This window comes from Eptatretus burgeri, chromosome 5 (assembly GCF_056783735.1).
Source record: "Eptatretus burgeri isolate ZD-2024b chromosome 5, Ebu_testis_v1, whole genome shotgun sequence".
In the NCBI taxonomy this organism is placed as follows: domain Eukaryota; kingdom Metazoa; phylum Chordata; class Myxini; order Myxiniformes; family Myxinidae; genus Eptatretus; species Eptatretus burgeri.
This window is the reverse complement of record NC_140965.1, coordinates 50,826,161-50,853,164: the sequence shown is the minus strand read 5'-3', so window position 1 is coordinate 50,853,164 and position 27,004 is coordinate 50,826,161. Positions and strand designations below refer to the sequence as shown.

The 27,004-nt window shown below is 43.9% G+C and overlaps 1 protein-coding gene and 1 long non-coding RNA gene across 17 annotated transcripts in view; one reads left to right on the top strand and one right to left on the bottom strand.

The window, feature by feature from the left end:
• The window catches only part of LOC147026423 (diacylglycerol kinase zeta-like), a 293,140-nt gene that overhangs the window by 61,480 nt on the left and 204,656 nt on the right, over positions 1-27,004 (bottom strand). For 4 of the 9 annotated variants that reach the window (XM_085881839.1, XM_085881842.1, XM_085881838.1 and 1 more), the window contains 5 exons: positions 19,202-19,401; positions 13,063-13,125; positions 12,303-12,403; positions 10,852-10,931; positions 4,077-4,121 (listed from right to left, as the gene is read on the bottom strand). In XM_085881839.1, coding sequence (XP_085737965.1) covers positions 4,077-4,121; positions 10,852-10,931; positions 12,303-12,403; positions 13,063-13,125; positions 19,202-19,401 — 489 coding nt within the window. The remainder of the gene's footprint in view (positions 1-4,076; positions 4,122-10,851; positions 10,932-12,302; positions 12,404-13,062; positions 13,126-19,201; positions 19,402-27,004) is intronic. The other 5 variants (XM_085881846.1, XM_085881841.1, XM_085881840.1 and 2 more) reach the window with 3 other exon arrangements.
• LOC147026425 (uncharacterized) overlaps positions 1-27,004 on the top strand; it is a 147,455-nt gene that overhangs the window by 64,910 nt on the left and 55,541 nt on the right. For 3 of the 8 annotated variants that reach the window (XR_015058333.1, XR_015058331.1, XR_015058328.1), the window contains one exon: positions 19,210-19,348. The exons of the other annotated variants lie outside the window; for them this stretch is intronic. This is a non-coding gene — a long non-coding RNA (uncharacterized LOC147026425). Of the gene's footprint in view, positions 1-19,209; positions 19,349-27,004 lie in introns of those variants that run through there. 8 annotated transcript variants of the gene reach the window in all.

Here is a 27,004-nt window from a genome sequence, read left to right as displayed (position 1 = left end):
GTACAAATTCGTTAGTACAGTATGTTAAGTTAGCATGATCCATGTGTTCATGTAGGTTAGAACAGGAACATTTTTTGTAACCAGAAGCCCGTTACAGTGAAGTTGGCCTGTTTTTTTGCATGAGGAGCGGTATAGATGACAAAGGGAGTAGATTGGAAAGTGTAATCCATGTGTGTCCCTTCTGTAGAACCAGGCAAGGCACCAAGCAAGGTAAGGAGAGTTGTGGATTTGGGTGTCGACGGTTCGTGTGTGGCCCGATAAGCCACCCCACAACCACTCACAGACTACGCTCTGAGTAAAAGGGGGCTGACCTGGCACTGGCCATCACAGGGACCCTCAAGGGTGTGCTGCTATTGGTCTGTTGCAATGCGTCAAGTCATTGGCTCAGGCGGTGCCGATGGCAACACCCAATCGTCAAGACATCACTATGGCAGCGGCGACGTTCCACCTCATTGCCCAGTGTTGGGCATGAGCAAAGAACATTTAAAGGTGAAAGACATTGCCGCTAGGGAGGGGATAGAAGGCTGGACACGTATGCACATACCCTTGCACTCTCTCTTTGAAGTCAAATCACTTTCAACAGTCGGGTGAGTTGAGTTAATTGGAGCCAGGGACACTTGCATTCTCTCTGGGGTCAGTGGCATCAATGTGCAGCGAGCTCGCCTTTGTGGTGGTCAAATGGCTTACCTATGCCTCCCTGCCATCTTTCCCCATGCTTCATTCTGGAGACCTGCCCACCAATGTCCTGAAAAACCCCTGCCTGGTTTCTCCCCTTTGCGTGTGAGTGGATAAGTGTGGGTGGCACCATAGGTTTAAATACATCTGTATTATGTGTCGTTCGGATTTTTAATTGTGTATTTATTTACTTATTTCTCCCTTCATTTGTTCCATTTTACCTTTCGTTCCAAGATTCTCAATTTGTGTTGTCTTTTGTGTATTAATACACCTTTATTTCTTAAGGTACGCGTCACTTGATTCCCACTTTCTCACATGCGTGAACTGTTTCAGTCCATGTTGGAAATCTCTGGCAGAGATATAAATTGGTTTTAAAAAAAAGTCTTTGAAAGAGATCGGGGGGATACAGATTCCAACCCGGGTGGTGGGGTGGACATGGGGGAGAAAATGTTTCCACTCAAATATGGTTAAATTTGATTCGGCCATTCACGAAGCATATTGCTTCAGCGTGGTGGGACCATATTAGAGAACCCGTCGGAGCAACAGCACTCTTACCATGTTAGATACCCCGTTCAGGCAAAAAGACTACTAAGGCCTTAGATTTCTTATAACTTGGTTTACGGATCCGCCGACGGTATATTTGCCGAAATGAAATATAAATAACAAACACATTTTTAGCCTTTTATATTTATACATTTTCCGTCGAAGGTGCAAAAGTTTCAAAACCCGAAATGTAAACGTCGGCATTTATTTTCAAAATATAATTTCGTGTGCGCACCAAAATGCCGAGTCACCTTTAACCGAGCGAAGCAGTAGAGCTGCGCAGTTGTCTTCGGTCATGGCGTCTGAGCAGTGGCCTGCGTGGTTCGGATTGACTGTTGTTTCTGGGGCGAAAGTGATTGTTTGTTGTTTTTTTTTGTTTGTTTTTTTCTATACCTTGTCGAGGCTCGTGTGAGAGCTAACACACAACACACATCATAGGGGACATGAGACAAGAGAGGAGGGAGTGGGAAGGACAAAACATTGGGGAACAGAGACATTAGGAGATCTGTGGAAGGGAGAGGTATGGGACGGGGAACATGGGGAATAGAAGATGGACATTACAGGGACTTTCAAGAAGGAAAGCAGGGAATTTGAAGGAGGTGGGCTTGGGTGGATTATCAGGGGTAGAAAAGATTGAGGATTTGGATGGGGGATGATAAGAGGTGGTGGTGAACAGCTGTTTTGAAGGCCTGGAGGGAAGAATGGGAATGAATAGAGTGAGGGAGTTTATTCCAAAAGGCGGGAAAAAAAGAGGAATGAAGGAGTGAAGTTGAGCAGTGATTCGTGATTTTGGTAGTTTTACCAGAAGGGGGTTGTTGGCGGACCTTGAGCGCCCTGCGGAAATGTGGTGGGGACAAATCGCAGAGAGAGCAGGGGGAGCGAGGCTGGAGAGGAGACAGTAGAAGACAGAAAGACCACCGACCAGCCTGCAGTGAGAGGCCCAAGGACAGCCTCATTGCAGGAGATGCCAATGATCTGAAATGCCTTGGTTTCTGCAGCTTGACGCCGAGAAAGGTGGGAGGCAGGAGCACCAGCTCAGAGTAGAGAGCAGTACTCCATCAGGCTGCGGACAAAAGCTTTGTAAGTGGTCAGGAGCTCAGGTGGGCCGAGGAAGGACTTTGCACGATGGAGGATTCCCAATCGGCGACTGGCTTTGGAGGCGAGCTTTGAAATGTGGCTTTCCCACGAAAGGTCATGGCAGATAGTGAGACCCAGAAGCTTGAAAGAAAGGACTTCTTCCAGAGGATTGTTGAGAAAGTGGATGGGGGGATTTTCTAAACAGTCCTTTCAAAGAGACATAGTGAGAGTGTGAGATTTGTCCAGATTGAAAGACATGTTCCATGTGTTGGACCAGTTTGCGATTTTATCCAGATCTGCAGCGAGCGAAGAAGCTGCTGCTTGCCGGTCTGAGGGATGACCGATGGTATGGCAGAGGGTGGAGTCATCAGCAAACAAATATAGAGGATTTTCGAGAGAGTCGGAGAGATCATTGATGAAAACCAGAAAAAGAACAGGGCCCAGAACGCTACCTTGAGGAACTCCAGCCTGGACAGGAAGGGGGGATGAAAGAACTCCATTTGGGCCACACGGTGACTGTGACAGGAGAGGAAGTCTGCGAGCCATGAGTTGTTAAGAAGTATGTCAGCGGTATAAATTTGAGTGACTGTATTGGTAATTTAATCACGCAACATCTTGATGACGAATATTCTGGCCGAACTATTGCATCAATTCAGTGCAGCAGCAGGGATGATAAGCACGCTACTCTCGATCGTGGCAATTTTGTTTCCATCGAAAGTTGTACACCGCTGTTCATATTGAAAGATTTCGGTGCCAAGTACGTCAAAGTTTCCCTGCGAAATGCTGATATTCAGCCTTCAACGGACCAGAAATCAGCCTTTGATGTGCTCGTGGGGATGGGGAGACGGTACGATCAGATTCCCACTGAAAACTAAGCTGGTTATGGCTCTGATTGACCGTTTTGAGCGTGTTGACTCTGAGTAGACACCTTTTTTCAATCATATCCAGGACTATGCACTGATGTGCACGCACACATCTACAACTTGGACAGTAATTTTCTCAGCATTGTTTCCATTTGTTTGATGATCCAACAGGTTCCTATAAGAAAAACATGCCAGACTATATTGTAAAAACAAGTTTTAATCCTTCTTTATTGTTTTTCACATCAGATGATACAGTGAACATGGGCATCCTGCATTTGAATGGTTTTCCATCTTCAATGTTTTCTTAGATCCTCCTGGTCTGGGATTTATATTCCCCCCCCCCCACCTACCCTTGTCTTTTCCATGGAACATCCGAAAAAAAATCATAAAAGTATATAATTTCTAAAAATTGAAATTATATTTATATTTCGACCTACCGACCCTACATTTTAGCTGAAGAACTGCGTAAACTAAGTTATAAAATAACTAAGGCCGAACAGGCATTTGTAACATTCAGGACATTTGTTACTGTCCTTTTTCAGTGTCAACTTCTTCCAAAATGATGCAACAGTTCTCATTGTCATGGTTCAGTGCACACACCAGACACATAAGTGAACATATTAATCAAGCATTCAGCCACAGGACAATTCCAAAGAAAAAGATCCAAGACTTTACCATCATACATCAATAAATGTGTAAGTTTGTTGAGTTCAAATGGAGCAAACAGGTGGACTAAGCTATCGTGGTTTAAACAGGTGGGTATATCATACATGGAACGAACAGGTTTACCCCGTTACAGAGGGGAGAGTGTGTTTGGGCCATGTGTCGCAAATACGTAGGCTTTAACCTGCACAAAGGAAGCATGTAGCTTTTAACCAGAAGAAATAGGTGTGTTTGATAAGCCAATGGGCATCTTACCTGGTAAAGTAGCATGTGCAAGGTGACATGGGTAGGTAGTAAATCCTAAGGGTTATAGGTAAATCACCAGTTAGGTTTTTGTGAGGCTTCCACCTTTAATAAATCACGACTATATCAAAGCAAATCCACCACATATTCCATCAACACCCATGCCTACCCCCACTGTTCTCCTCCATCTCACCCGTGCCCCCAACCACATCCCCATTGTAATTAGGTCGTTGTCATTATCATGATCTAACATGCTTCACACAGAGCGTTGGTGTTGCCGAAGCACTTTTTGGTGAGGGTGAAAATCCTGGAACGGTCGCCATTCTGATGCAGGAAACGCAATTAACTGAGGGTGCAGTAATCTGTAATTTGTTTTTAGCTTGCCTACTGTTTGAGAAGGTACCATAGGATTTTCAACATCCACAAACAAAATCTGGCAGATGAAATACCCAGTTAAACGCATCCATCTGAGGGATGGTACACACATTGATGCATCGCCCTGCATGCAAAATACCAGGATGACAGTTTACAGCTGGGTCGATATTCAAACCCTTGGCTTGAGAGCTCAGAGACGAGTGTGGCAATTCGGTTAATGAACTGAATTCACATGATGTTGATATACTGCGAGCATGATAGACCTTTTAAAAAGTAATGATCCGAACATGATGGAAAAAAAAAGTAGGGATAGGAGAGCATTTATGGACAAGTGAGTAAGTGACCACTCCATAGGATTCTGTTAAGAATTAGATTTTGAGATAGTAGAGGAATACTATTTGATGTCAGGAAGGCACACTTAGAGGGCATATGGAGATCGTTAGGTGGTGAAGATTGAAAAAAGCTCCAGGAGGTAAATCAGCAGCAAAGAAATGGAAACTTTCAAGAAGGAAATATGCAAGATACAAAGTATTATCACATTTACAGCCCCTTGCCACAACCACCAATTGCACAATCAGGCGTGAGGTCACAGATGCCGGAGAATTATGTGAATCGTCAACCGATAGGCCCGCTTTCTGTACCCACCTTACCCAGTTGCACCCAACTGTCCCTGGACTCTGTTTCAGGCCCGTAGCCAGGGCTCAGTATTAAGGGGGGCATATGAACTGGATGGGGGGGGCACAATTATTATATTTAATATTTTTGATAACCCGGTATACTATTGTATTCATGCAGCATTGACACATCTATACTGAGGTTGCCGTCGCATACTAACAAAATTGATCTCAGCTAGATTTAATATGTTCCGATGTTTTTGGCCTAAAATTATTCGAATGCAGGAGAGCCGCAACAAACTAGCACATTCACAATTCAGATCTTCAATGATTAGACAATTGGCACCAATTCAGGTGCACTTATAGAAGGTGTTGTGAAGAATTGGCATTAGAAAATTAATATACCAGAGATACAATGACTAAACGGGGGAAGTTGGCACCAGAATCAGTGCACTTTGAAATAAGATACAGTAGGCTATGACCTGCGATCATCACGTTAAACTATCAACAGCAAATACGACCAGCCTGAAGATACCACAAGGTCCGCATTTAAAGCAGTCAATTACACAGAGGTAAGGTTATGCACAAAGCACTAGATATGGGATATGTAAAGCACCAAACACAACATTTAACTTAAACATCAGAAGTACAAAGCAGCCGACCACGGCGGGTGTTGACCACAACCACACAACCATCACCAGCAGTCACACACACAACCTGAACTCCTCGTATAGTTTTTATACCGCTGTACTCACTGTCAGAAGAGCTGCAGGCGATGCGTCTCAGTGTGGAATCTTGTGAGGACCTTCTCCTTCCATTCATTCAAGCATTTATGTGTGAGGTCTCTCTCGAAGGCCAGCCGTACCAGTTGTGCCTTGCGTGCATGGCGCATGGACCGTCGATGGTCAGTGAAGACATTCCTCAATGTTGAGAATGAGTTTTCACACATGGCAGTGGACACACCAAATGTTAGTCCAAGTCTCATAGCAGTCACTACACTTGGCATGGCTTCCAGCGTTTTGTGGTATGTTGAGAGGAGTTTTTGTGTTGTCCATCTGTCGTTTGGCTGCTTTTCTGTCTGTGAGCAAATAAACTGCTTTGCATCCACACACTCTGTTTCACTGATGGTTGACTTTGTTAATGTCATGATGTGCTGGAGCAAGTAGGGATCCAAAAACGTGCCATTTTCAGAATTCAAGGCAGCGAGTGAACGGGCGAGTTGTGTGTTGCGCTCACTGAAGCGCTGAGCGATCTCGCCAAGCACAGTGTCAATTGCGCTGTAAAAAACCCTCTGCAGTTCCGTCTTGTCATTGTCGTTGTTTTGTCCTGGAGTCTCCAAAACTACAAACTGTTCCAAGTTCTTATGCATTGTGCGTCTCCGTTTTGGTGGTGCAGGTGTAGAAGTGCGAGCATCGTTGGCCTTGTTCCACAGATCAGTGAACTCATCCTCAGAGCGGAGTTTCTTCACGCACTCTGTAGCACTCGCCACCAGTTCCAACCCCGTTAGCAAGTCCATGTCCTCTGCCTGCAAGAGTCTGTTTGGGCCATCTAACAACATCAGCAGTTTTTGTACAAAGATAGCAATGAACATGAAGGCAGGCCCAGAGACTTCCCGCAAAAGCCCAATAGCCTCCATCCTCATCTCTGCACCGTAGGCGCGCTCTGCAATCTCCGACAGTAAGGATGTGACATCCTTAAAAGATCCTATGATCGCAGACACGGTGGCTAAATGTCCCGTCCACCTTCGATCAAGAAGTCGTTTTAACCGCTCACCTTTATACTGTGCAGCAACAGTGGGCTTTCTGAAGAATTTGTACAAGCAACAACAAACCTCGAGAAAATCAGTGACAGCTTTCTCTGCTGCCAGTGCGTGGATAACTACCAGATGGAGTTGGTGATTTAAGCAGTGCACAGAGGGGATTTCTCTTTCCAATATCTCTTGCAACAACTTTTGCACCCCACCGTGCTTCCCAGCCATTACCGAAGCCCCGTTGTACACATGACTTAATATTTTTGACGCGTCAAGTCCTGTTTTTGTCAGCTCTGCAATTATTAGGTCTGTCAATGTTTTTGCATCACCAGTGTCGGCTGTAGCTATTGTGAGTTGACACTCTGTTGCTTCATTTGATGCCAATACAAAGCGAATGATGATTGATATGTTCTCACATTCAGTGGGGTCCCTCGTCCCATCCACCTTGATGGTAAACCACGATGTGCCTACTTCTTCCACGATGGCATCCGTCACAACATTACTCAATGTGCAGATCAGTTCATTCTGCATTTCCGGACGAGTATAGCTTGCGTTTCGTGGGATATGCTTTATTATTTCGGCGAGCTTGGTGTTTTTTTTTCAGTGTGTAGTTTAAAAGCGAGAGGAAGAGCCCACTGTGCCCGTCTGACATATCTTCAAAATTATCAAGGCTCCCTCTAAAAGGTATCTGATTATCGGCGAGAAATCCCACAACATCTATAAGAGCAGACACATAGTACCGGTTTCTATTTAGCTGGTCAGCATTGAGGAGTGTGGAAATCTCCTCACCACAATCGATGCGCCTCTCATTCTCCTTCCACCTCAAAACACAAGTTAAATGTTCTTTTGAAGTTGCGTGTTTGTGAAACCCCCTGCCTTTCTCAATGGCATGTTTCCAATTCTGGTAGCCTCGCACTGTGAAAGTAGAGTCCACTGGGCCGCGTGCAGTGTTAAACTTCCTACATGGATAGCAGAATGCTGCATCTGTCTGCACACTGTATTCCAGCCATTCATTAGTCTGGTACGACGAGGACACAAACGAGCGACTCTTGTTCTGCAACAGATGGCCAGGGTACCGCTGGAGAACAACGCGATTCGGTCTCTCACTTCCAAGATCATTGGTAAGCGGCTTGACGGTTAAGCCGACCCCGAGGCCGCCGCCGAGCGTGGAAACTCGGCTGTCTGCGCTGGGGCTCCAGCCGCAGGGCTGACGTTGCTGGCTTGGCCAGGTTGGCCAGCTTCTGTCGGTAGTTAATCGACATGATCGTCTTTTCCTCCTCCTCCAACTCCTCCCTCTGAGCTCCAACTCTGAGCCATTTTCGTATATCCATCATCCACATCTTTTTCTCCTGCTACGAGCTCGTGCTCTGTGATTCGTCCCTCATGACCCGCGTCACTCATCTCGCGAGATTTGACGGTTGACAGTTTTATTTATTAAATCATCGATGCACCAAAAACAGGTTTTATCTGCATAATTTCAAATGTAAGCACGATTGCAAACACACATATTTTGCAATTGCAAAAAACACACACACACATATAGATTGCAAACACACATATATATATACATATATATATATATATATCTGTATATATATATATATATATATATATATATATATATATATATATATAAACATATATATATATATAAACATATATATATATATATACATATATATATAAACATATATATATATATACATATATATATATATATACATATATATATACATACATATATATATATACACATATATATATATACATATATATATATATATACATAGTATAACCACCCACAACATCGACATTTGACACGAGGTCTTGGCTGCTGGCATTGGTGCTTGTGTTATTATCTTTTATCTTGTGGTCTTGGACTGTATTGTCTTGCCAATTGCTTTTAGAGATGCGCTGGTAACACTTATCTCTTGACTCTTATTCAAAGAAGGATATTATTAAAGAACAGTTTATCCAAGAAGGCCTTATTATTCACCACATTCAACATCTGGAATAAGGGTTTTAGTTCACACAGGTGAACTCTTAAACAGCAAGTTCACAAGTGGGCGCTGATCCTTAAACACTAAGTTGTTCACAGGGTGCAACAGGGCATAAATGGGTGGCGTACAAGTGGGGGGGGGGCATTGCACTCAAATGCCGCCCCAAGCGACGGGCCTGCTCTGTGTCCTTTTCTTCTGACAAAGTGAAGAGCTTGCTGTCAAACCTCGACTCAGATTCTGCAACTGGTCAAGACGGCATCAGCCCACGTGTCCTAAAAACCTGCTCCTCTGCGCTTGCTCACCCTCTCTCTGTTCTATTCACCCTCTCATTTGCTCAAGGTCATCTGCCATCTGCTTTAAAATCACCAAACCTTACCACTCTGCATAAAAAGGTGCAAAAACAGATCCCTGCAACTACAGAACAATCAGCCTTCTCCCAATCATCAGAAAAGTTACAGAATCCATCATCGCTTCAGACATTAAATCCTTCCTCTTCTCCAAGGACTTGATTTCTGATCATCAATTTGGTTTCAGACCAGGTCACTCTACCCTGGATATGCTGCTTTTGCTCTCTCAATAATGGATGGAAGTCCTCAATGCCGGACATGAAATCAGAGCCATATCCCGAGACATATCACATGCTTTTAATACAGTCTGGCACCCTGCCCTGCTCACCAAACTCTCTTCCTATGGTATCCAAGGCCATCTCCACTCATGGCTCACATACTTCCTCTCCTTTCACAGTCAATGTGTGACCCTAAATGGAGTTCTTTCATTCCCTCTTCCTGTGCAGGCTGGAGTTCCTCAAGGTAGCGTTCTGGGCCCTGTTCTTTTTCTGGTTTTCATCAATGATCTCTCCGACTCTGGAAAATCCTCTTTATCTCTTTGCTGATTACTCCACCATCTGGCATCCCTCAGACCGGCAAACAGATTGTTCGCTCTCTGCAGATCTGGATAAAATCAGAAACTGGTCCAACACATGGAACATGTCTTTCAATCCGGACAAATCTCACACTCTCACCTTGGCTCTCCAAAAGGACCGTTTGGAACCCCCTCCCCATCTACTTTCTCAACAATCCTCTGGAGAAGTCCTTTCATTCAAGCTTCTGGGTCTCACTATCTACCATGATCTTTCTCCAAAGGGCCAGCCTCCAAAGCCAGTCATATATATATATATATATATATATATATATATATATATATATATATATATATATATATATATATATATATATATATACACACATATATCCATCCATTGGGACCATATTACGCTTCGGCAGCACCAACATTCTGCACAGTCTCCTTGGCTATTGGGCACAATCTTGGACGGGTCGCCACTCTGACACAGTATACCAGCAAGCTGGCACTCATTTCGCCGACCTCGGAAGCATGACAGGCAGAGTCAACCCCACCTGGTATTAATTCAATAGTCTAGGGGGATTTGAACTCAGGATCCCACCACCCAAACCATTAAGCCAACACCAGGCATGTGTGTATATTTACATATATATATATATATATATATATATATATATATATATATATATATATATATATATATATATATATATATATATATTTCCCCTTGTGATGTCTCTGTCCCTGCCCCACTATTCTCTTCCTCCCCCCCCCCTGTTCTCCCTCACTCTTCAGTGAAATTAAGTCCACAAACTGTGGTGTTGATAAAGCACAGGCCTAATGGACCGAATGGCCTACTCCAGTGTCAATGTTCCTTGCATGTCCTGGCAATGCAGCAAAACAAAAATTCAAATAATATATGCTGACTCAGAAGGGCATACTTGGTACGAGGTTATAGTATATTTTTAGGTGTGCCATCGCACGATATACACACTAATACGTCTTTACTGTGATGGCTTTTAAATGATGAAGTTTCAAAGCATTATTCTCAGAGGTTTGAAATATGTGCACAGCTTTTCATCAGTGCCCTCGCATGGAGACAACGGGCACTCATTCAACCATGAACCAAGCCCCCATTATACTTTGTGAACATCCCACCTTCAACAACGTGCGCCGGTTGCCCTTACCTCCTGTAACTGATCAATGTGTGTCCGACAGACTTCAAGGTCACTAATTCCAGGCACCACGATGACACCCAACGGCACCGCTATTGAAAACAAGTAATCAGCAAGCGTCAGAAAACACAAGGACACACCATTTACTTGTAAAAGCAAGGCAAAACAAATATAAAGGAAAAGGTCCTAAACCATTTGGCCTGTGCTGCAGCCCAGTGACAGCATTTAAGCCCAAAGACAATCAAATAATTCCTCGTGGTGATTCGGTCAGAAATACAAAAGGATACACAAGGAACATAATAAATGCAGGAGGAAGCCGTTTGGCTGATCAAGCCTGCAGTACATGAACCATCACATTTGTTCAATGAAATAGTTTCTCAACTCACATTCACTGGGGATAGGTGTTGGAGGGGTGGAGGGAGTTGTAGATGGATGGATGAGAGCAATGGGGCAGGTACAAACATCACCAGGGTGATATATATATATATATATATATATATATATATATATATATATATATATATATATATATATATATATATATATATATATATATATATATATATATATCTTCTTCTTCTTTCGGCTGCTCCCTTTAGGGGTCGCCACAGCGGATCATCCGTATGATCCGCATAGTGATTTGGCACATGTTTTACGCCGGATGCCCTTCCTGACGCAACCCTGGTCGCCTCTTACGACACAGGGATATGGTACACCTATTTTAACCGGGGTATACACCGGCCCAGTATACTGGTACTCATTTCGCCGACCTCGGAAGGATGACAGGCTGAGTCAACCCCCTGGTGTATTAATTCAGTGGCCCAACGGGGCTTGAACTCAGGACCTTTTGGATCCCAAGCCGCTGCCCAAACCACTGCACCAACACCAGGCTTATTTATATATATGCATACATATACATACATGTATTGTCATGGTCATGAGGTTTCGAAGACTGACGTGTCCACCAGGAGGGAAGGGGTAGATAAGTCACCACATCTAAGATGGGCAGAGGTTATGTTTTCACCCCTGTGTTGTCTGTCTGTTTGTCTGGGAGCATATGAAAGCTAAATATTGAACAGTTTTTGAAATATCACACGCACAAGCGAAGTTACCAAGATGGTTGCTATGGCAACATAATTCGGCCAATCACAGGCGTGATCTAATCATGTTAAGATAATGTCATGAGGAATTGATATCTGCAATTAAATGTACATGGCATGGAAAGATGATTGGTCGGTTGGTCCTCATTTCGATGGCTCCGTCTCAGACCTTGTGGGAGGGGTGGGGGACAATAAATACGTTTGTTTTCCTTGAAGAATGAAGTGTTAGAATGCAAATGTAATCTGAGAAAGAGGACCTCCTGAGAGCTCTCTTTGCCTCATGGAGCCACAAGTCAGAATGAAGGACGGAAGTTTGAGGCCGGAGCAAATGTGGAGTAGCTGAGGCTGTGCTCCGTTACTTACAGGCGTCACACAGCTCATCTTTGTGATAGCGTAGGGTCTCGTAGTCGTGCAAGCTGATCCGACTGATACGCAGACGCACATAGGATGGTGCAATCTGAGGACTGTTGGACACCACACACAAAGACACAACGTCACATCGTCATGAGCAAGTGATATGCAGAAATACATGAAATTCACCTCAATCACACACAGTTTACCATGAGTGGTGCCAGCCAGCGGTACATGCACATACCCTGGGACACCATAAAGCTGTCATTTAACAGATGTATTTCCCAAAAGGGTATGTGCAAGGCATGAAGATGCTAACTTTTCAACCCATGTACATTGCAGACAGTTTACAAAATTGTTCAAGAGATTTGTTCAAGAATATTCATGATGAAAGCTTCATTTGCAAATGGAGTTTGCAGTGCTTCAAAACAAAACTTTACCACACAAAGCATGCGGTAATGTAACCACGTACATTGCATACTGTCAGCTGGATGGACATCCTCAACTACAACAACATACATAAAGCACTACCATGAAAGTGTCATATTGTTATTAACTGTAAATCCTTTAAAGAGCTGGGATTATCTTCAGTGACGGAACAATCGTATGTTCCGGCATACCTGCAGCAAAAATGGAACAAAAAGTCCTGCGGCTTTAAACTCACGAGTCATATAGCTCACGCATGCAAGCCATGCACATGGAGAAAGGCAAGGAGAGGGCAGGATGTGGGATGCAGGTTGCAGATGCGGGTTTGGAGGATGCAGGTACTTACACATAGGAAGCGACAGGGGGTGCAGAGGTACGACGAAGTTCCCCCTGCCGCAGGAAACTGACACTTTGTGCATCACGTTGCATAAGAAGCAGGGCAGGACAAAGATGAGCAGGTGTAAAGCAGGAAATATTCAGGAAAAAAAGAGGATCAGAAGAATGCACAGCAGGGAAAATTTGGGAATCAAGAAAAGGATTAGTATTGCTTCGGACGAGGAATATTCATGGAGTAAAGGACGAGCATTGTGTAAATGTATACCACAAGATAAATGTTGTTATGCATAGTGTGCCCTGTGTTCTACATATATTTTTGTTACAGTGTATGATACTTAGAAATCTCATTGCAACAGCTGTAAAAATTAAATTTTCCTTCCCTGAGAATGCGCAACAAAGATGACAGATAAACTTTTGGTGTATTAATAAACTTATCAAATGTTGGCAACAATTGTAATTAGCTAACCTGAATAACATTGTTATAACTGCCTAAAGCACAAGCAATCCTCCAAGAATGGAGAGGTGTCCTATTCTTCCCGATATATATAAACAATTTGAACAGAAAATACTGTGTAATCTCCCCATGTACATCTTTCTCTTTAGGTTCTCATTCAGCAGGAACCTCTGTAATTCATAACAGGGACAGCCAATTACAGATTGTATTCAAATTCAGTCAACCAATAATGCAAACATCCACCTGCTACCGATAACGTATATCCGGTACTGCCTGTTCATGGTCGGATCGTTGGTGACTAAACTGGCAACCCACCTCTGCCTTGGCGAGGAAGGTGGCTCGACACCCAGTAAGACTAAAAGCTAAACCGACCACTTAAAGGCAACTCCCAGGATGGGAGAACTGGCCATCTAGCAAACCCCCAACTTCCCATGGGTAATCAGGCGAAGTCCTTAACGGTGGATCAGGAAGTGTCACCATCATCCCTGAAAAGCCGGGAGAAGGTATTGTGTTGGGGGCATGTGGCAAAGGCAGTAACCGATGAACAGGATTTCCAACCACTGAAACCTGGGCAAACTCCTGTCTGAGATATCGTATGCCTTTAAAATCAAGACTGCCCAGGCCAAGACAGTTGGAATGAGGATTGCACAATCTCATTCCCACTTAAGATGCTTCACATGCAAGACATCCTCATCACCACTGACCTCATGCGCATCAAGAAGTCCTGCAGTGACAGGGGAATGGCAATGGGGACAGACTTTGGATGAAGTTGGGAGTCCCGAGCACAATAACTTGCACGTAGACGGTACAAGAGTGATGGTCGCTGAAACCTGGGATTGGAGCAGCAGTTTCCTTCAGCAACATCTTGTACGAGTGAGCAGTCCGTTTTTTTAAGGAGTCACACTGCTCACCCAGAATAGGGAGAGGCCTCAAAAAGATGACCCAAACATTGTCTGCTCCCCTTACAGTCTGGCAGGTAAACCACAACCTGCAGATCATCCCTTTTCACAGTCGAAACAAGTTCAAGAAGAAGGTCGTCACACTTAATGCGGCAACATTGGACATACAGACTTTAATGGACTCAGACTGTGCTCAATCCTCAGAGAGGAGAACAGCCCTTGTGGCTAGGGAGCTGTCTCAAGATGATATCAATATTGCAGCACTGAGAAGTGACACCCCATTGAAAGATCCCTCAAAGAAGAAGGAGAAGGGGTACACCTTTTCTGGAGAAGTCGCCCAGAAGAGGACTAATGGACCCATGGTGTCAGGTTTGCTGCGAAGAACTCTGTCCTTCCCAATCTCACTGAATCCCCAAATAGTATCAACGAGCATCTTGCAACACTTCATCTTCCCCTTGCAAAGTATGGTTATGCCATCATCATCTATGCTTATGCCCCTACACTTGATTCAGAGGATGACGTAAAGGAGACGTTCTACGGTTACCTGGACAAACTTCTTCAGATCCCCCATGACAAGAAGAAAATCCTCGTCAACTTTAACACCAGAGTTGCTTCTGACCAATACTTGTGGGTTGGGATCATTGGGAAAGAAGGATTTGCAAAATGCACTGGTAATGGACTCTGACTGCTGAGCAAGTGTGCGGAGCATGAATCCCTCATAAATAACACCATCTTCCAACAACATAATAAACTAGCGATACCCGTGCACATGCACGGGAGAGCAGTACAACATAGCTAGGAGCAGACGACAGACCGTACACGGGGAATGACAAAAATACGCATTGTGCAAAATGCAAGTGGTACTATGGAACGCCAAGACTTCCCAAACATTGTCGGCATGTCCGCTAAGTGCCACAGCAATTTCATAGGGATCGTGCGACGGCGAGGCGAGTTTTTAGTGTGCAAGCTTGGTATAATATAGATATAAGACCACATGGATGCATCCTAAATGGAAACATTGTCATCTTATTACCTCCACCACTGAAGGTTGGAGGAGGTTATGTTTTCACCCGTCTGTCTGTTTGTTGGGTCGCCAAAATAGGTGACCTTTATTGCCAGTAATTGGGTCGCCGAAATAGGTGACCCTTATTGTCAGTAATTCTGTCTGTTTGTTTGGATGTTTGTTTGTTTGTCATCAGCATAATTGGTAGTAAATGTGGGTGGATTTTGACCAAACTTGGGTGGTAGGTACATCTTATGACCCAGTGCTTTGGAAATTGTGATGGTTGCTAGGGACGCTTTTCTTCCCTAGCAACAACCGAAAAACATTCAAAATCGGTACCGTTCATGCGAAATCAATTCCGAAAGCCATTATCCCACGTAGGGTTATGAAATTTGGCAGGAATGATATACAGGTGATGCTCTATCAAATATATTCCGGCTTTTTTGTGAGAAATGGAATACTTTACCCGCAGCACCCCCTACAATTAGGGTATGAGCGAAAATTGGCGAAAATTGAAGGCCCCCTTGCGACCAGGTGAGTGCATCGATACGAATGAAACTTTGCAGGTTCATGGTACTCAATGAGTACTACAACTTTGCCTCAGCACATATTGACCGATTTCGCTTAGGTCAGGGGTCAAAGGTCAATTAGTGCAAAAATCGATAATATGCGAGAGCTGGAGGTGCCTTCGCGCCAAATGCTACTCCTCCTCGGGTTATGGTCGGACGGTCATGACAATTCACACTAATCGTCTGGAATAAATTGTGCACAAACAATCGAGCCGGATGTTCGATTTAGATCTTTATTCACCCACAGCACCCCCTCGAACTTTGGGGATTTCCGATTTCAAACCGCATTTTCGGTACTTTTCATTCAAATGGATACTGAGTTGTTATCAGTAGATAGAACTGGATGAGATTTGATATGCATAATCCTAAGGTGATTCCCTATCCGCTATATGACATCCATTTTGCCGTATGTCTTATAGTTTCCATGCTCGGCGACCCATCGCCGCTTAAGGCCCAGTCACACCTTGACGTTTTTAGCCAGCGATGGCAATGTATTAAAATTTATGTAAAACGCTGGCTTACGTTGAACTTTTGATGTTTTTTTTAAAGATTCGGACGTATTCATAGCGACTTGGTCTTATGTATAACGCATTAGTAACGGACACAGAACGTTTCGTTGTGTTATAGATAACTTATACCAACGAATGCTGAACCTGTTGTCGGCCTACACAACCTATGCCCAACGAGAGTCAAAGTTAGGCATAGCGCGTTGCACGCATCGCCGACGATGTCGTGACGTAGCCTATTAAAATGCTGACGCACAACGATTCGAATCATAACTGCCGTAGAAATGGAAGTGACAACATCGCGGTCACACCTTGGCGATCTTGCCAGCGTATGCCGACCTAAGAAAAATGTGTCTAAAACGTTGGGGCACGTCAAATACGGTATGAGTAAGTTTGGTATACGTAAGTAGAACGCTAAAGCACGCTATCATACGTCGTAGTAAGTAGAGTACGTCAAGAAATTTTAAACATGTTCAAAATTTTACGACGTACTCGGCGTATGACACACGTTCCGCATGCGATGGGGATAAGTTGTACACACGATATGTGGACGCTTACACACGTCCACAAAGGCTACTTATAAGCTACTCATAAGTCGAAACACGTCGCGGTAATGTCTTTTTTACGCGAAACTTATTTCTAACTTATGTTTGACGTGCTTTGAACCAATTCTTTACGTAGTCCCAACACACATCGACGTATGTAGACGTATTCCAATGACGTCTTCCGGTCGACAAAAAAAATAAATGAACATGTTTCTAACTTACAACTGCCATATAAAGACGTGTTCCCAGCGATTTTGGGAATTGGTATATCAAAATGGTGTTCATAAAAGGGGAACCCAACAGTGTTTGTGTCCTTTTTGAGTCGATATCCATGTCAGCAGTAACAGTATCAGTATCAGTATCAGTATTAGTAGTAGTTTGTTCATGTTGGCAGTAGTAGGTGAGTGTGAGGGGGAGGGTGTGGGTTATGATGGATCCTCCTTGTGTCCGCGTGTCCACGGGTAGGAGACATCTTTGCACCATTGTTCGAAGTTCTTCGCGGCTAATTTTTTATGGGGCTTTTTCAACAATGAGCTATGGCTTGTTTTTTACGATTTAGGTCTATTCATAACGGGTTGGACAAATGCACAATGAACTAATAATGTGCATAGAGCGCTTCGATGACTTATAGATACGGTATACCAACGAATAATTATCGTGTAGCCGGCGTTCACAAACTATGCCCAACGATAGCCTAACTTATCCATATCGTGCGGCAGTTTATCTTTGCCGGTGACGTGGGGTTTGCTATTCATAGGCTGCCACTCAACGATTTAAATGGCTGCATCTCCACTATTGAAAGTAGACGCTTGCGCTCAACAATTGGATTTTTTTTTACAATCAATGACTTTTAAACGGTACCACTCAGCTATTTTCATTGTTTACAATGAACGATTTAAATTGCTGTCACTCGCCTTTGTTTTTTGACGCTGGGGTTTTGAAAATTGAAGCGTTTCTTCTGAACGTGTTAAAACGCTCAAACTCGACTATTTTAAATAGACGCTGCCGATGGACAATTGGAATCATAGCCAAGCTAGACATCGAAGTGTGAACATCCTCGTCATGCCGAAGAAAAGTTTGAAGAATGCTACAAATAAGTGTCCTGGCCGTGGCCATGGATGCTGACGCAAGGACGATCCATTATACCGACGTCTTTCAGCCTATGAGTAACTTAAAAGTAACGTCTGTCGACGTGTGGCAACGATCGCGTAACGTGCCAACAACATGTTAATCATAGGTTAGAAATAAGTTTCGGGTACACTAAACATTACCTCGGCGTGTCTCAACTTATGATTAACTTACAACTAGCATGTGTTGACGTCTGTCAACGATCGCAGACCGTGCATACAACTTGTGGCCAGCGTAGCGGAATGTGTGAGTCATACGCCGGCATACGTCGTGAAATTTCAAGCATGAAAAAATTTGAGGACAACCAAAAAGTACAACGTTTAAAGCCAACGTACAACGACGTATGGCAGTGTTTTTCAGCGTTCTCTCAATGTTATCAAAACGTACCCATAACGTATTCAACGTGTGCCAGCGTTTTAGAAAAAAAAAATTCAAAAATCGGCATACGTTGGCTAAAACGTCAAGGTGTGACTGGGCCTTTACCGGCTTGTTTACTTATTTCTCCCTTCATTTGTTCCATTTTACCTTTCGTTCCAAGATTCTCAATTTGTGTTGTCTTTTGTGTATTAATACACCTTTATTTCTTTCCGCTCACTCTTGCCATTGCAAAACTGCATTTGTAGGCAGTGAGCCGAGCCTTTGATCAGCCAAGACCACCATGCTTGCAAGTAGATGTGAATTCCATTGATTAAAAAAATAATTCAATTTGTCCACCTTCTCATGGCATTTCCTCAATCACAGGTTCCATCACCCCCCCAGGCATGCATATGCCCAAAGCCATTGGCACTTCCTGAGGTTGCCGAGTTATTGCCAACTGCCACTGAACATTCAACATGGTTATGATAAGTAAAAGCAGGGCTACCATAAGCAGGTTTCAGTGCACCAACCTTTCGTTGCTCATGCTCAACATTATTGTTGTTGATATTTAAGGTGGTATTCAATGCTCGTCCTAGTATCCAATATTGGTCGTATTTGTTATCAATATTTGTGCTCATGTCCAAAATCAATGGTGCTGCTTATGTGTGTTATCTGCAACATTACTCACTCTGGTAGCAGTGGCACAGAAGCACGGCGTTTGGCCTTCTTCACCACCCTGGCTTGGCTGTGGAGGGAAATGTGTATGATGGAAGGTTCGAGACAGCAGGGTTCTCCATCGACCTGCATTGGAAGAGCTTTGTACGACGTCAAAATTGCCTCTCGGCATTGGTACAGTCGCTCCCCATGTCCACCAACTTGAAGTGCAGCCTGAAAGGCAATGTATGCTCGACATTAAAGTTAAAATATCATTCACAAATTTCAAAATATTTCGTGTTTTTATGTGTTTTGCTCATTTTAAGGTCCTGACATGGTGGTGTAGGGGTAGCACACTTACTGTACCTTTGAGCTGTCTGGTCTGGGTTCAATTTGTGACCCATCAATAAACTGTGAGATTGGTGTTTTTCAGGCACAGCATTATATCACAAAGAGTGCTATACCTTAGCTGGATGTTAAGCTAGGTATCCCGTTTGCTAGGATTAGTTTGCTAACCCGATGGTGCCTTTTGACAAAGTGTAGGTGAGTCATCACCAGGGCCCAAAACACATTCCACTTTCCTACCCTAACCTCCAGAGGGCACTGCATCAGCACATTGATTGTTCTCCCCTGAAAAGATGATAGCTGGAGGCCCCAAAACATTGATTTGGATAAACACATTTTCATTATTCACATGGATATTGATAATAGTCCAGCAGCGTAGTCTGATATTTCAGATGGCTGACCAAGGCAAAATCTCAGGTGGCTCCATATCTTGAATTGTTCGGAATACATTATTCTGCATGTGGACCAATTTTGGTGCTTTTATGCAAATTTGAACAATTGGTTTGCTATGCTGCAGTACTATAAATGCGAAAAGTATGTGTAAGCATTTTGTAGATGTGTACGCAATATGTAGACGTCCACCAGGATTTCCCGTTTAAGGCACCTGAGATGGCCAGAAGCATCTGCTCTTCGGGTTTTAAGCATAGTCGTATGTATTAAATAGAACAGAACTTCGATGCAGGAGTACATTTGGCCCATCAAACCTGTGCTACATCAGTAACTGCGTTAATTAAATTTCAATCTCACCGTTTATCAACATAAATTCGCTGGAGGTGAGGATATGGGTATGGAGGATTGGGGATGAGAACAGTGAGGTAAGCACAGACATCACCAGGGTGTTTTATATTTAGTAACATCCAGTGTTTGTCATTTTTTTTTTTACATCTCCTCCCAAACCATTGGTCGCACAAAGTTGAAAATGGTACCATGTTAAATCGCCAAGGATCCAGACAGTGCAGCTCAATAAAAATTTGAAAAGGAAAAAAAAACATTTTCATCCTACTATGTAAAATAAGGCAATTATCTGTACATCTGATGATTATAGAATCTAAAACGGCTGGGCTCGTCTCCACCAAATTTTGCATCCGCACTTGGGGTACCCAGGGTCAGGTTTGGGGAACAAAATAACCCCCAACCACCACCCTCATGCGAGGATGGGGAGACTTGTGATTTTCGCCGGTAAATTAAAAATAATGCAAGTGGCTTAACCATTGACCCCTGCCAAAGGGAATGGGTATTGGCACCTTCTTGGCTCCTGGAGGGAACAGGTGTTACGATTAATAAAAGGAGACACGTCCGTCTGTCCGTCATGCAAAGAAGAAGCAGGACTTTGAGCTTTAATAGAGCAGTTCCTGCTGTTGTATAATAATAATAATAAACATAGGGTCAATACCCCTGAGTGCTCACCTGGTAGCGGCTGGATAAGATAACCAGGGAACAAGTAGTAGGCATGGATGACCAATAAAATATGTAATGGAAAAGAAAGTAAATACCTTTGGATTATATTTCATGATATGAACAAACTTTGGTACATCACGGATGATAAAGGTTGTGATCAAGTTTCATCGAAATCGTGTGTGTGGTTTCAGAGAAGAAAGCAAATATATATTTTGGGGGGCATCCCCCACATAGAATCCCTTGGACCCCAATTTTTTTCATGTCATGAACAAACTTTACGACATCATGGGTGATGAAGGCAGTGGATAAGTTTCATTGGAATTATGTGTAGTTTCTGAGAAGAGAGCAAATACCTCTTTTGGGGGGCATTATGCACTATTCAATTTATAATTATCCATTATTCAACTGAATTTAGAATAGGATTAAAATTAATTCAATCCAAATCAAATGGAAGGCAAAATAGGTACAATCCTGCATTGGAGAAATCAGAAGGAACTCAAACAAGCAAAAAGTAAAGATGAAGTCATCAGAAGGAACCTGGATAGGATTAGCATTTCAGCTGCTACTCCTTTACCCTCAAACCCATCCAGGTACAGCCAAGTGAGCCATATTAAAAATAAATAAATAAATAAATAACCCATATTAAAAAGTTAAATAATTCTGGCTGCAAGACGATGCATCCGATCAGATTGATATCTGAAATATATATTCCCCACAACAACTACATCATAAGTGTGAAGTATCACATTGATTAATTAAGCATTTCTAGAAGAAACATTATTTAATATTTTCTTTAATCCAATATGGCTGCCAAAACATGTGACCAATCAATTATTCCTCAACAAACTTGTACAGACATGGCTTGGGGCACATTTGTGTGAATTTTCCCCTCAATTTGTCCAGCCGTTCTGGAGACGAAGATTTTATAGGTTTTAGGGTAAATCCAATATGGCCAAATCAGATCTGTGATCCAATCCAATTATTGTCAGGTCTCGCCAGATCAGATCTGTGACTTGTTACAGGTATCATGTAAACCTATACGATCCCTGTTTCATGGTCGGGTTGTCGGCAACTAAACCATCTCCCCCACCAGGTTTCCTGGTGAGGAGGGTGAATGATATGGACACCCAGTAGGATAAAAAAAAACCAAAACCTGTCAAAGGGCAGAGGAGCTCCTTGTGAGCCAACGGCCATCCATATATAGTGCCCAAATGTGTCTGTGGATGTCCTGCAGTCGGGTTCCGTGTTTTTTTAGGAGGATGGTGGCAGGATTTGCACGCAGGCCATCGTAAAACCCATCACTCCATAAAACACAAGAAAACCGTAAAGAAAATTGAAAACCCACTCAGTGGGAGTACCTCCTGGGCAGCTGCTCTCCGCAGGGCAGCTCACCGGATGACGGGATTGGGACAAATCCGACGGGACCCCCACTCTTTGATGAAATGAGGAAAACCACGGGGTAACCTTCCCGTGTCAGATTGCGGTAGTGTGTGTCGGGATGGTGCTGAGGTGTCATCCACCAGACGGCCGTCTCCTTGGGTTAACCTGAGACGGTCTCTTCAGGTAGGTGCCTGGAATGTCCTGTCCCTAAGAGAGAATAATCACCTGTCTCTGTTATCATCTGAGCTCAAGCGTTTGATCATCAGTATTACAGCACTCTCTGAGATTCAGAAACCGGATAGTGGTGAGATCATGGTGGGTGGTCACTCCTACTATTGGTCTGGTCACCCTGATCATTACCATGCCAAAGAAGTTGCTGTAGCGGTGTCTAATTATCTGATTCCAATGGAAATTGAGGTAACACCGGTCAACGAACGTATTATGAGGTGAAGGATTAGTCACTCCTCGGGTGTCATTTCTCTGGTCTCTGGATATGATCCAACTGAGATGAGTGAACTCACTGTGAAGGACACATTGTATGCCACGCTCAAGTCTGTGGTTGATCAGTGCCCCAGACGAGATACTCTTCCCGTCTTGGGGGATTTCAATGCGTCGACTGAAACTGATTGAGATTGTTGTGACACGTGTGTTGGTCCCCATGGGTCTGGAACTGTGAACCAGAATGGCACCAACTTCCTTGACTTTGCAAGAAGTCATGGACCTAGGGTGGCTGGTTCATTGTCTCAGCGTCCACAGGCTCATCGCTGGACTTGGTATTCCAACGTTGGTGGTGTATCAAAGGAGATTGACCACGTGCTCATTGATAGTCACTGGAGGATGATGCAGAACTTCAGAGTCTACCGGAGTGCTCTGTTCCTCAATACCGACCACAGGCTTGTGGTAGCAACTCTGAAGTTGCAGCTTAAATTCAGGAGAATGGTACCATCCCAGCCGAGGCTGGATATTGGCGAGCTCAAGGTTGAGAGGGTAGCGGAGGAGCTTGAAAACAGGCCGAGTGGGGATTTTGGGTGTCTGGGTGCTTTGGGGAATCCTGAAGAGTTGTGGAGTGCCTTTAGGACCACCATCCTTGATGATGCAGGTGGATATCTTGGAACTCACTGAAGAATAATTTTGTCTCTCAAGGGACACTGGATACCATTGGCGAGTCGAAGGGCCAGGCTTAATGTCAGAGCTGAGCTGTTCAAGGAGATCAGATGTAAAACTGTACATTTGCTGAGGGTGTACAGGGAGGCCTATGTGCAAAGAATCTGTGAGGGAGTAGAACATCACCTGTGGTCAAGTGATTCTCATACTGCTAACAGGGGAATTTGCACATTGCGTTCCTCCAAGCCCATCCCTTGGTGTACTGCAGTTAGAGCGGAGGGTGGAAGGCTCTTGGCAGAGCAGTTGGAACTGAAGTCCCACTGAGCAGGTGACTGAGCGGCAGCACCAGGCTGGTCCACCAGCTGTTGAGGTGGATGCCAAGGGTGTCACTATCCCTATTGCTGACTCTCCAATGAACTGTGATCCACCTTCGTTTGTGAAAACAGGCTGCGGTGAATCGGTTGAAATTGGGTAAAGCTTCTGGCATCTGTGGAATCCATGCTGAACTTCTCAAGGCTGATGGAAATGCTGTACTCATGTCATTGCACACAGTTCTGTGTTCTTCCTGGAAAACAGGCATCATCCCAAATGACTGGAAGTGGAGCCTTGTTGTCCCTCTCCTGAAAGGGAAGGGTGATCGCCAGGATTGCAATAACTACTGAGGGGTGATGCTGCTCTCAGTGCTGGGCAAGGTCTTTTCTCTGACAATTATTGATCAGATTCACCACCATCTGCTTGAGCACAGTGCCCAGAGCAGTCAGGTTTTACACCAAAGAGGTCAATGATTGACCATATCCTTGCCCTTCGTGTCCTCACCGAATGCAGACGAGAGTTTCGGCAGGGGCTACTTGCAGCCTATGTTGATCTCTGCAAAGCGTTCAATTCAGTGAATCAGGATGCTCTCTGGAGGATTCTTGGTCTTCGTGGGGTGCCACCAAAACTGATCAATTTGATGTATGAACTATACTCTGGTACTGAGAGTGCTGTGAGATGTGGTGATACCATCTCCAACTTACTTCCAGTTGTTACTGGAGTTTGTCAGGTGTGTGTACTTGCCCCCACACTTTGCAGAGCTTGTCTGGACTGGATTCTGGGGAGGATCTCGGAGAGATCAAGCTGCAGTGCATTGCTTGGGAATGTCAAGATCTCTGACCTTTATTTCACAGATGATGAAATAATCTTTGCGGAGACTCTGGAGATTCTTTTGGGGACCATCAAGTTGCTGAATGAGGAGTCGGAGCCACTGGGATTATGGGTTTCTTGGGTCAAAACAAAGATCCAGGCTTTCACTGACATCTTGGATGCTGCTATCCTGTCTGTACCTGTTTGTGGTGAGGATGTTGAGGTCACCGAGAGATTCACTTACCTTGGCAGTGATATTCATGTCTCCGCTGGCTGAGAGCAGGAGGTCAATAGACGTCTGGGTCACGCCTGAGGAGTCAGGGATTCACTCGATCATGGGGTATCATGCTGTCTGTACCTGTACGAGAGGATGAAAGTCCGAGTTTTCAGGTCCTTCATCCTTCCAGATTTGCTCTACAGATATGAGACTTGGACTCTGACCAGGGATCTGAAACGGAGACTTAATTGCTTTGGTACTAGGTCTCTTTGGAGAATCCTTGGCACTCGCTGGTCAGACTTTGTGTTCAATGACCGTTTGCTGAGAGAGACTGAAATGAAGTTTGTTACTTGCACAGTCCGTGAGCATCAGCTGCGGCTGTATGGACATGTGGCTCGTTTTCCTGATGCTGATGCTGCTCACCAGATTCTCTCAGCAAGGGAGCCTTGTGAGTGGAGGAGGCCAATGGGCTGAACACGTGCCTAGTGGTTGCAGCAGGTTGATCAGCATATCAAGTAGATGGGGATGGGCCAGACATCTGCCTGGGGGATGGCCAGAGGCCCCTGGAGTACTGGCAGAAAGTGGATGCAGTGATGCGTTGCTCTGGCGCATACTCCTATTCCTTCCCTCACCTGAATATGGCTGCCAAACAATGTGACCTGTGGCATCATATGTGTGAACCTTTTCTTCCTCATCGACAGGCGATCATACATGTAAAGTTTCACCTCAATCTGTTCAGCCACTTCAGAGAAGAAGATTTTTGAAGGTTTTTTTTTTTCTTAAAAAAAAAACAATATGGCTGCCGAATCGCATGTCTGATGACATCATCTTATTTGTCCTGTTTCTTGTGTACCAGATGTAGATGCATGTTGGAAATGCAACCATAACTAAAACCATTTATTTCCAAGTGCATCTTTGTTCCAATTAAATATTAAATATGCGTTCATTTTCTTTTTAAACAATGCATTATTCCATTTGAAATGAGGAAGGTTGGTCCAAAAATATGTCGGCCAGTGCCAGATGAAGCTTTTGTGGGCCTGACACCAAATAAATATGTGGCTTTTTTCCATTTGAGGAACCATTGTAAAAGACAGGAGATAGTTGCTGAAGTAACTGCTGAAACAGTGTCTTCAGAAAGTATTCAGATCCCTTGACTTTTGTCACATTTTGCTGTGTTTCAGCCTGAATTTAAAATGGATTAAATTTAAATTTATTGTTGCTGATCCACACAAAATAGCCCGTTCATGTCAAAGTGAAAACATGTTTTTAAAATTTCTACAAATTAATTAAAAATGAAAATCTGAAATGTTTTGTGTCGGTGAGTATTCAGCCCCTGATTCAATACTTTGTATAAGCATTGATGGCAGCGATTAAAGCTTCGAGTCTTCTTGGGTATGTCTCTTTCAGCTTTGCACATCTGGATTTGGGGATTTTCACCCATTCTTCCTTGCAGATTTGCTCAAACTCTGTCAAAATTGATAGGGAGTGTCGGTGAACAGCAATCTTCAAGTCTTTCCACAGATTCTCAATGGGATTCAAGTCTGGGCTTTGGCTGGGCCACTCAAGGACTTTCATGTTCTTGTTCTGAAGCCATTCCGGTGTTGCCTTGGCTTTATGCTTGAGGTAATTGTCCTGTTGGAACATAAATCTTCACCGCAGTCGAAGTTCTTTTGCACTCTGAAGCAGGTTCTTCTCAAGGATTTGTCTGTATTTGGCCCCATTCATCATTTCCTCCAACTCTACAAGTCTCTCAGTCCCTGCCGCTGAAAAGCATCATCAAAGGATGATGCTGCCACCACCATGCTTCACGGTAGGGATGGTGTTAGATGGGTGATGAGCTGTGCTTAGTTTCCACCAGACGTAGCACTTTGTATTCAGGCCAAAGTGTTCAATTTTCATCTCATCAGACTCCAGAATCTTTTGCTAAATGCTCTCAGAGTCTTTCATGTGCCTTTTTGCAAGCTTGAGGTGTGCTATCATGAGCCTTTTTCTCAAGAGTGGCTTCCATCTGGCCACTCTCCCATAAAGCCTAGATTTGTGAAGTACTGCAGAGATCGTTGTCCTTCCGGAAGGTTCTCCCATCTCAACCAAAGAACTCTGTTGTTCTGTCAGATGGGTCATTGGGTTCTTGCTCACCTGCCTGACCAAGGTCCTTCTTTCCTAGTTGCTCAGTTTGGTCAGATGGCCAGCTCTCGGAAAAGTCTGTGTAGTTCCATATTCTTTCCATTTCCTAATGATGGAGCTCACTGTGCTCTTGGGAACTTTCAACTC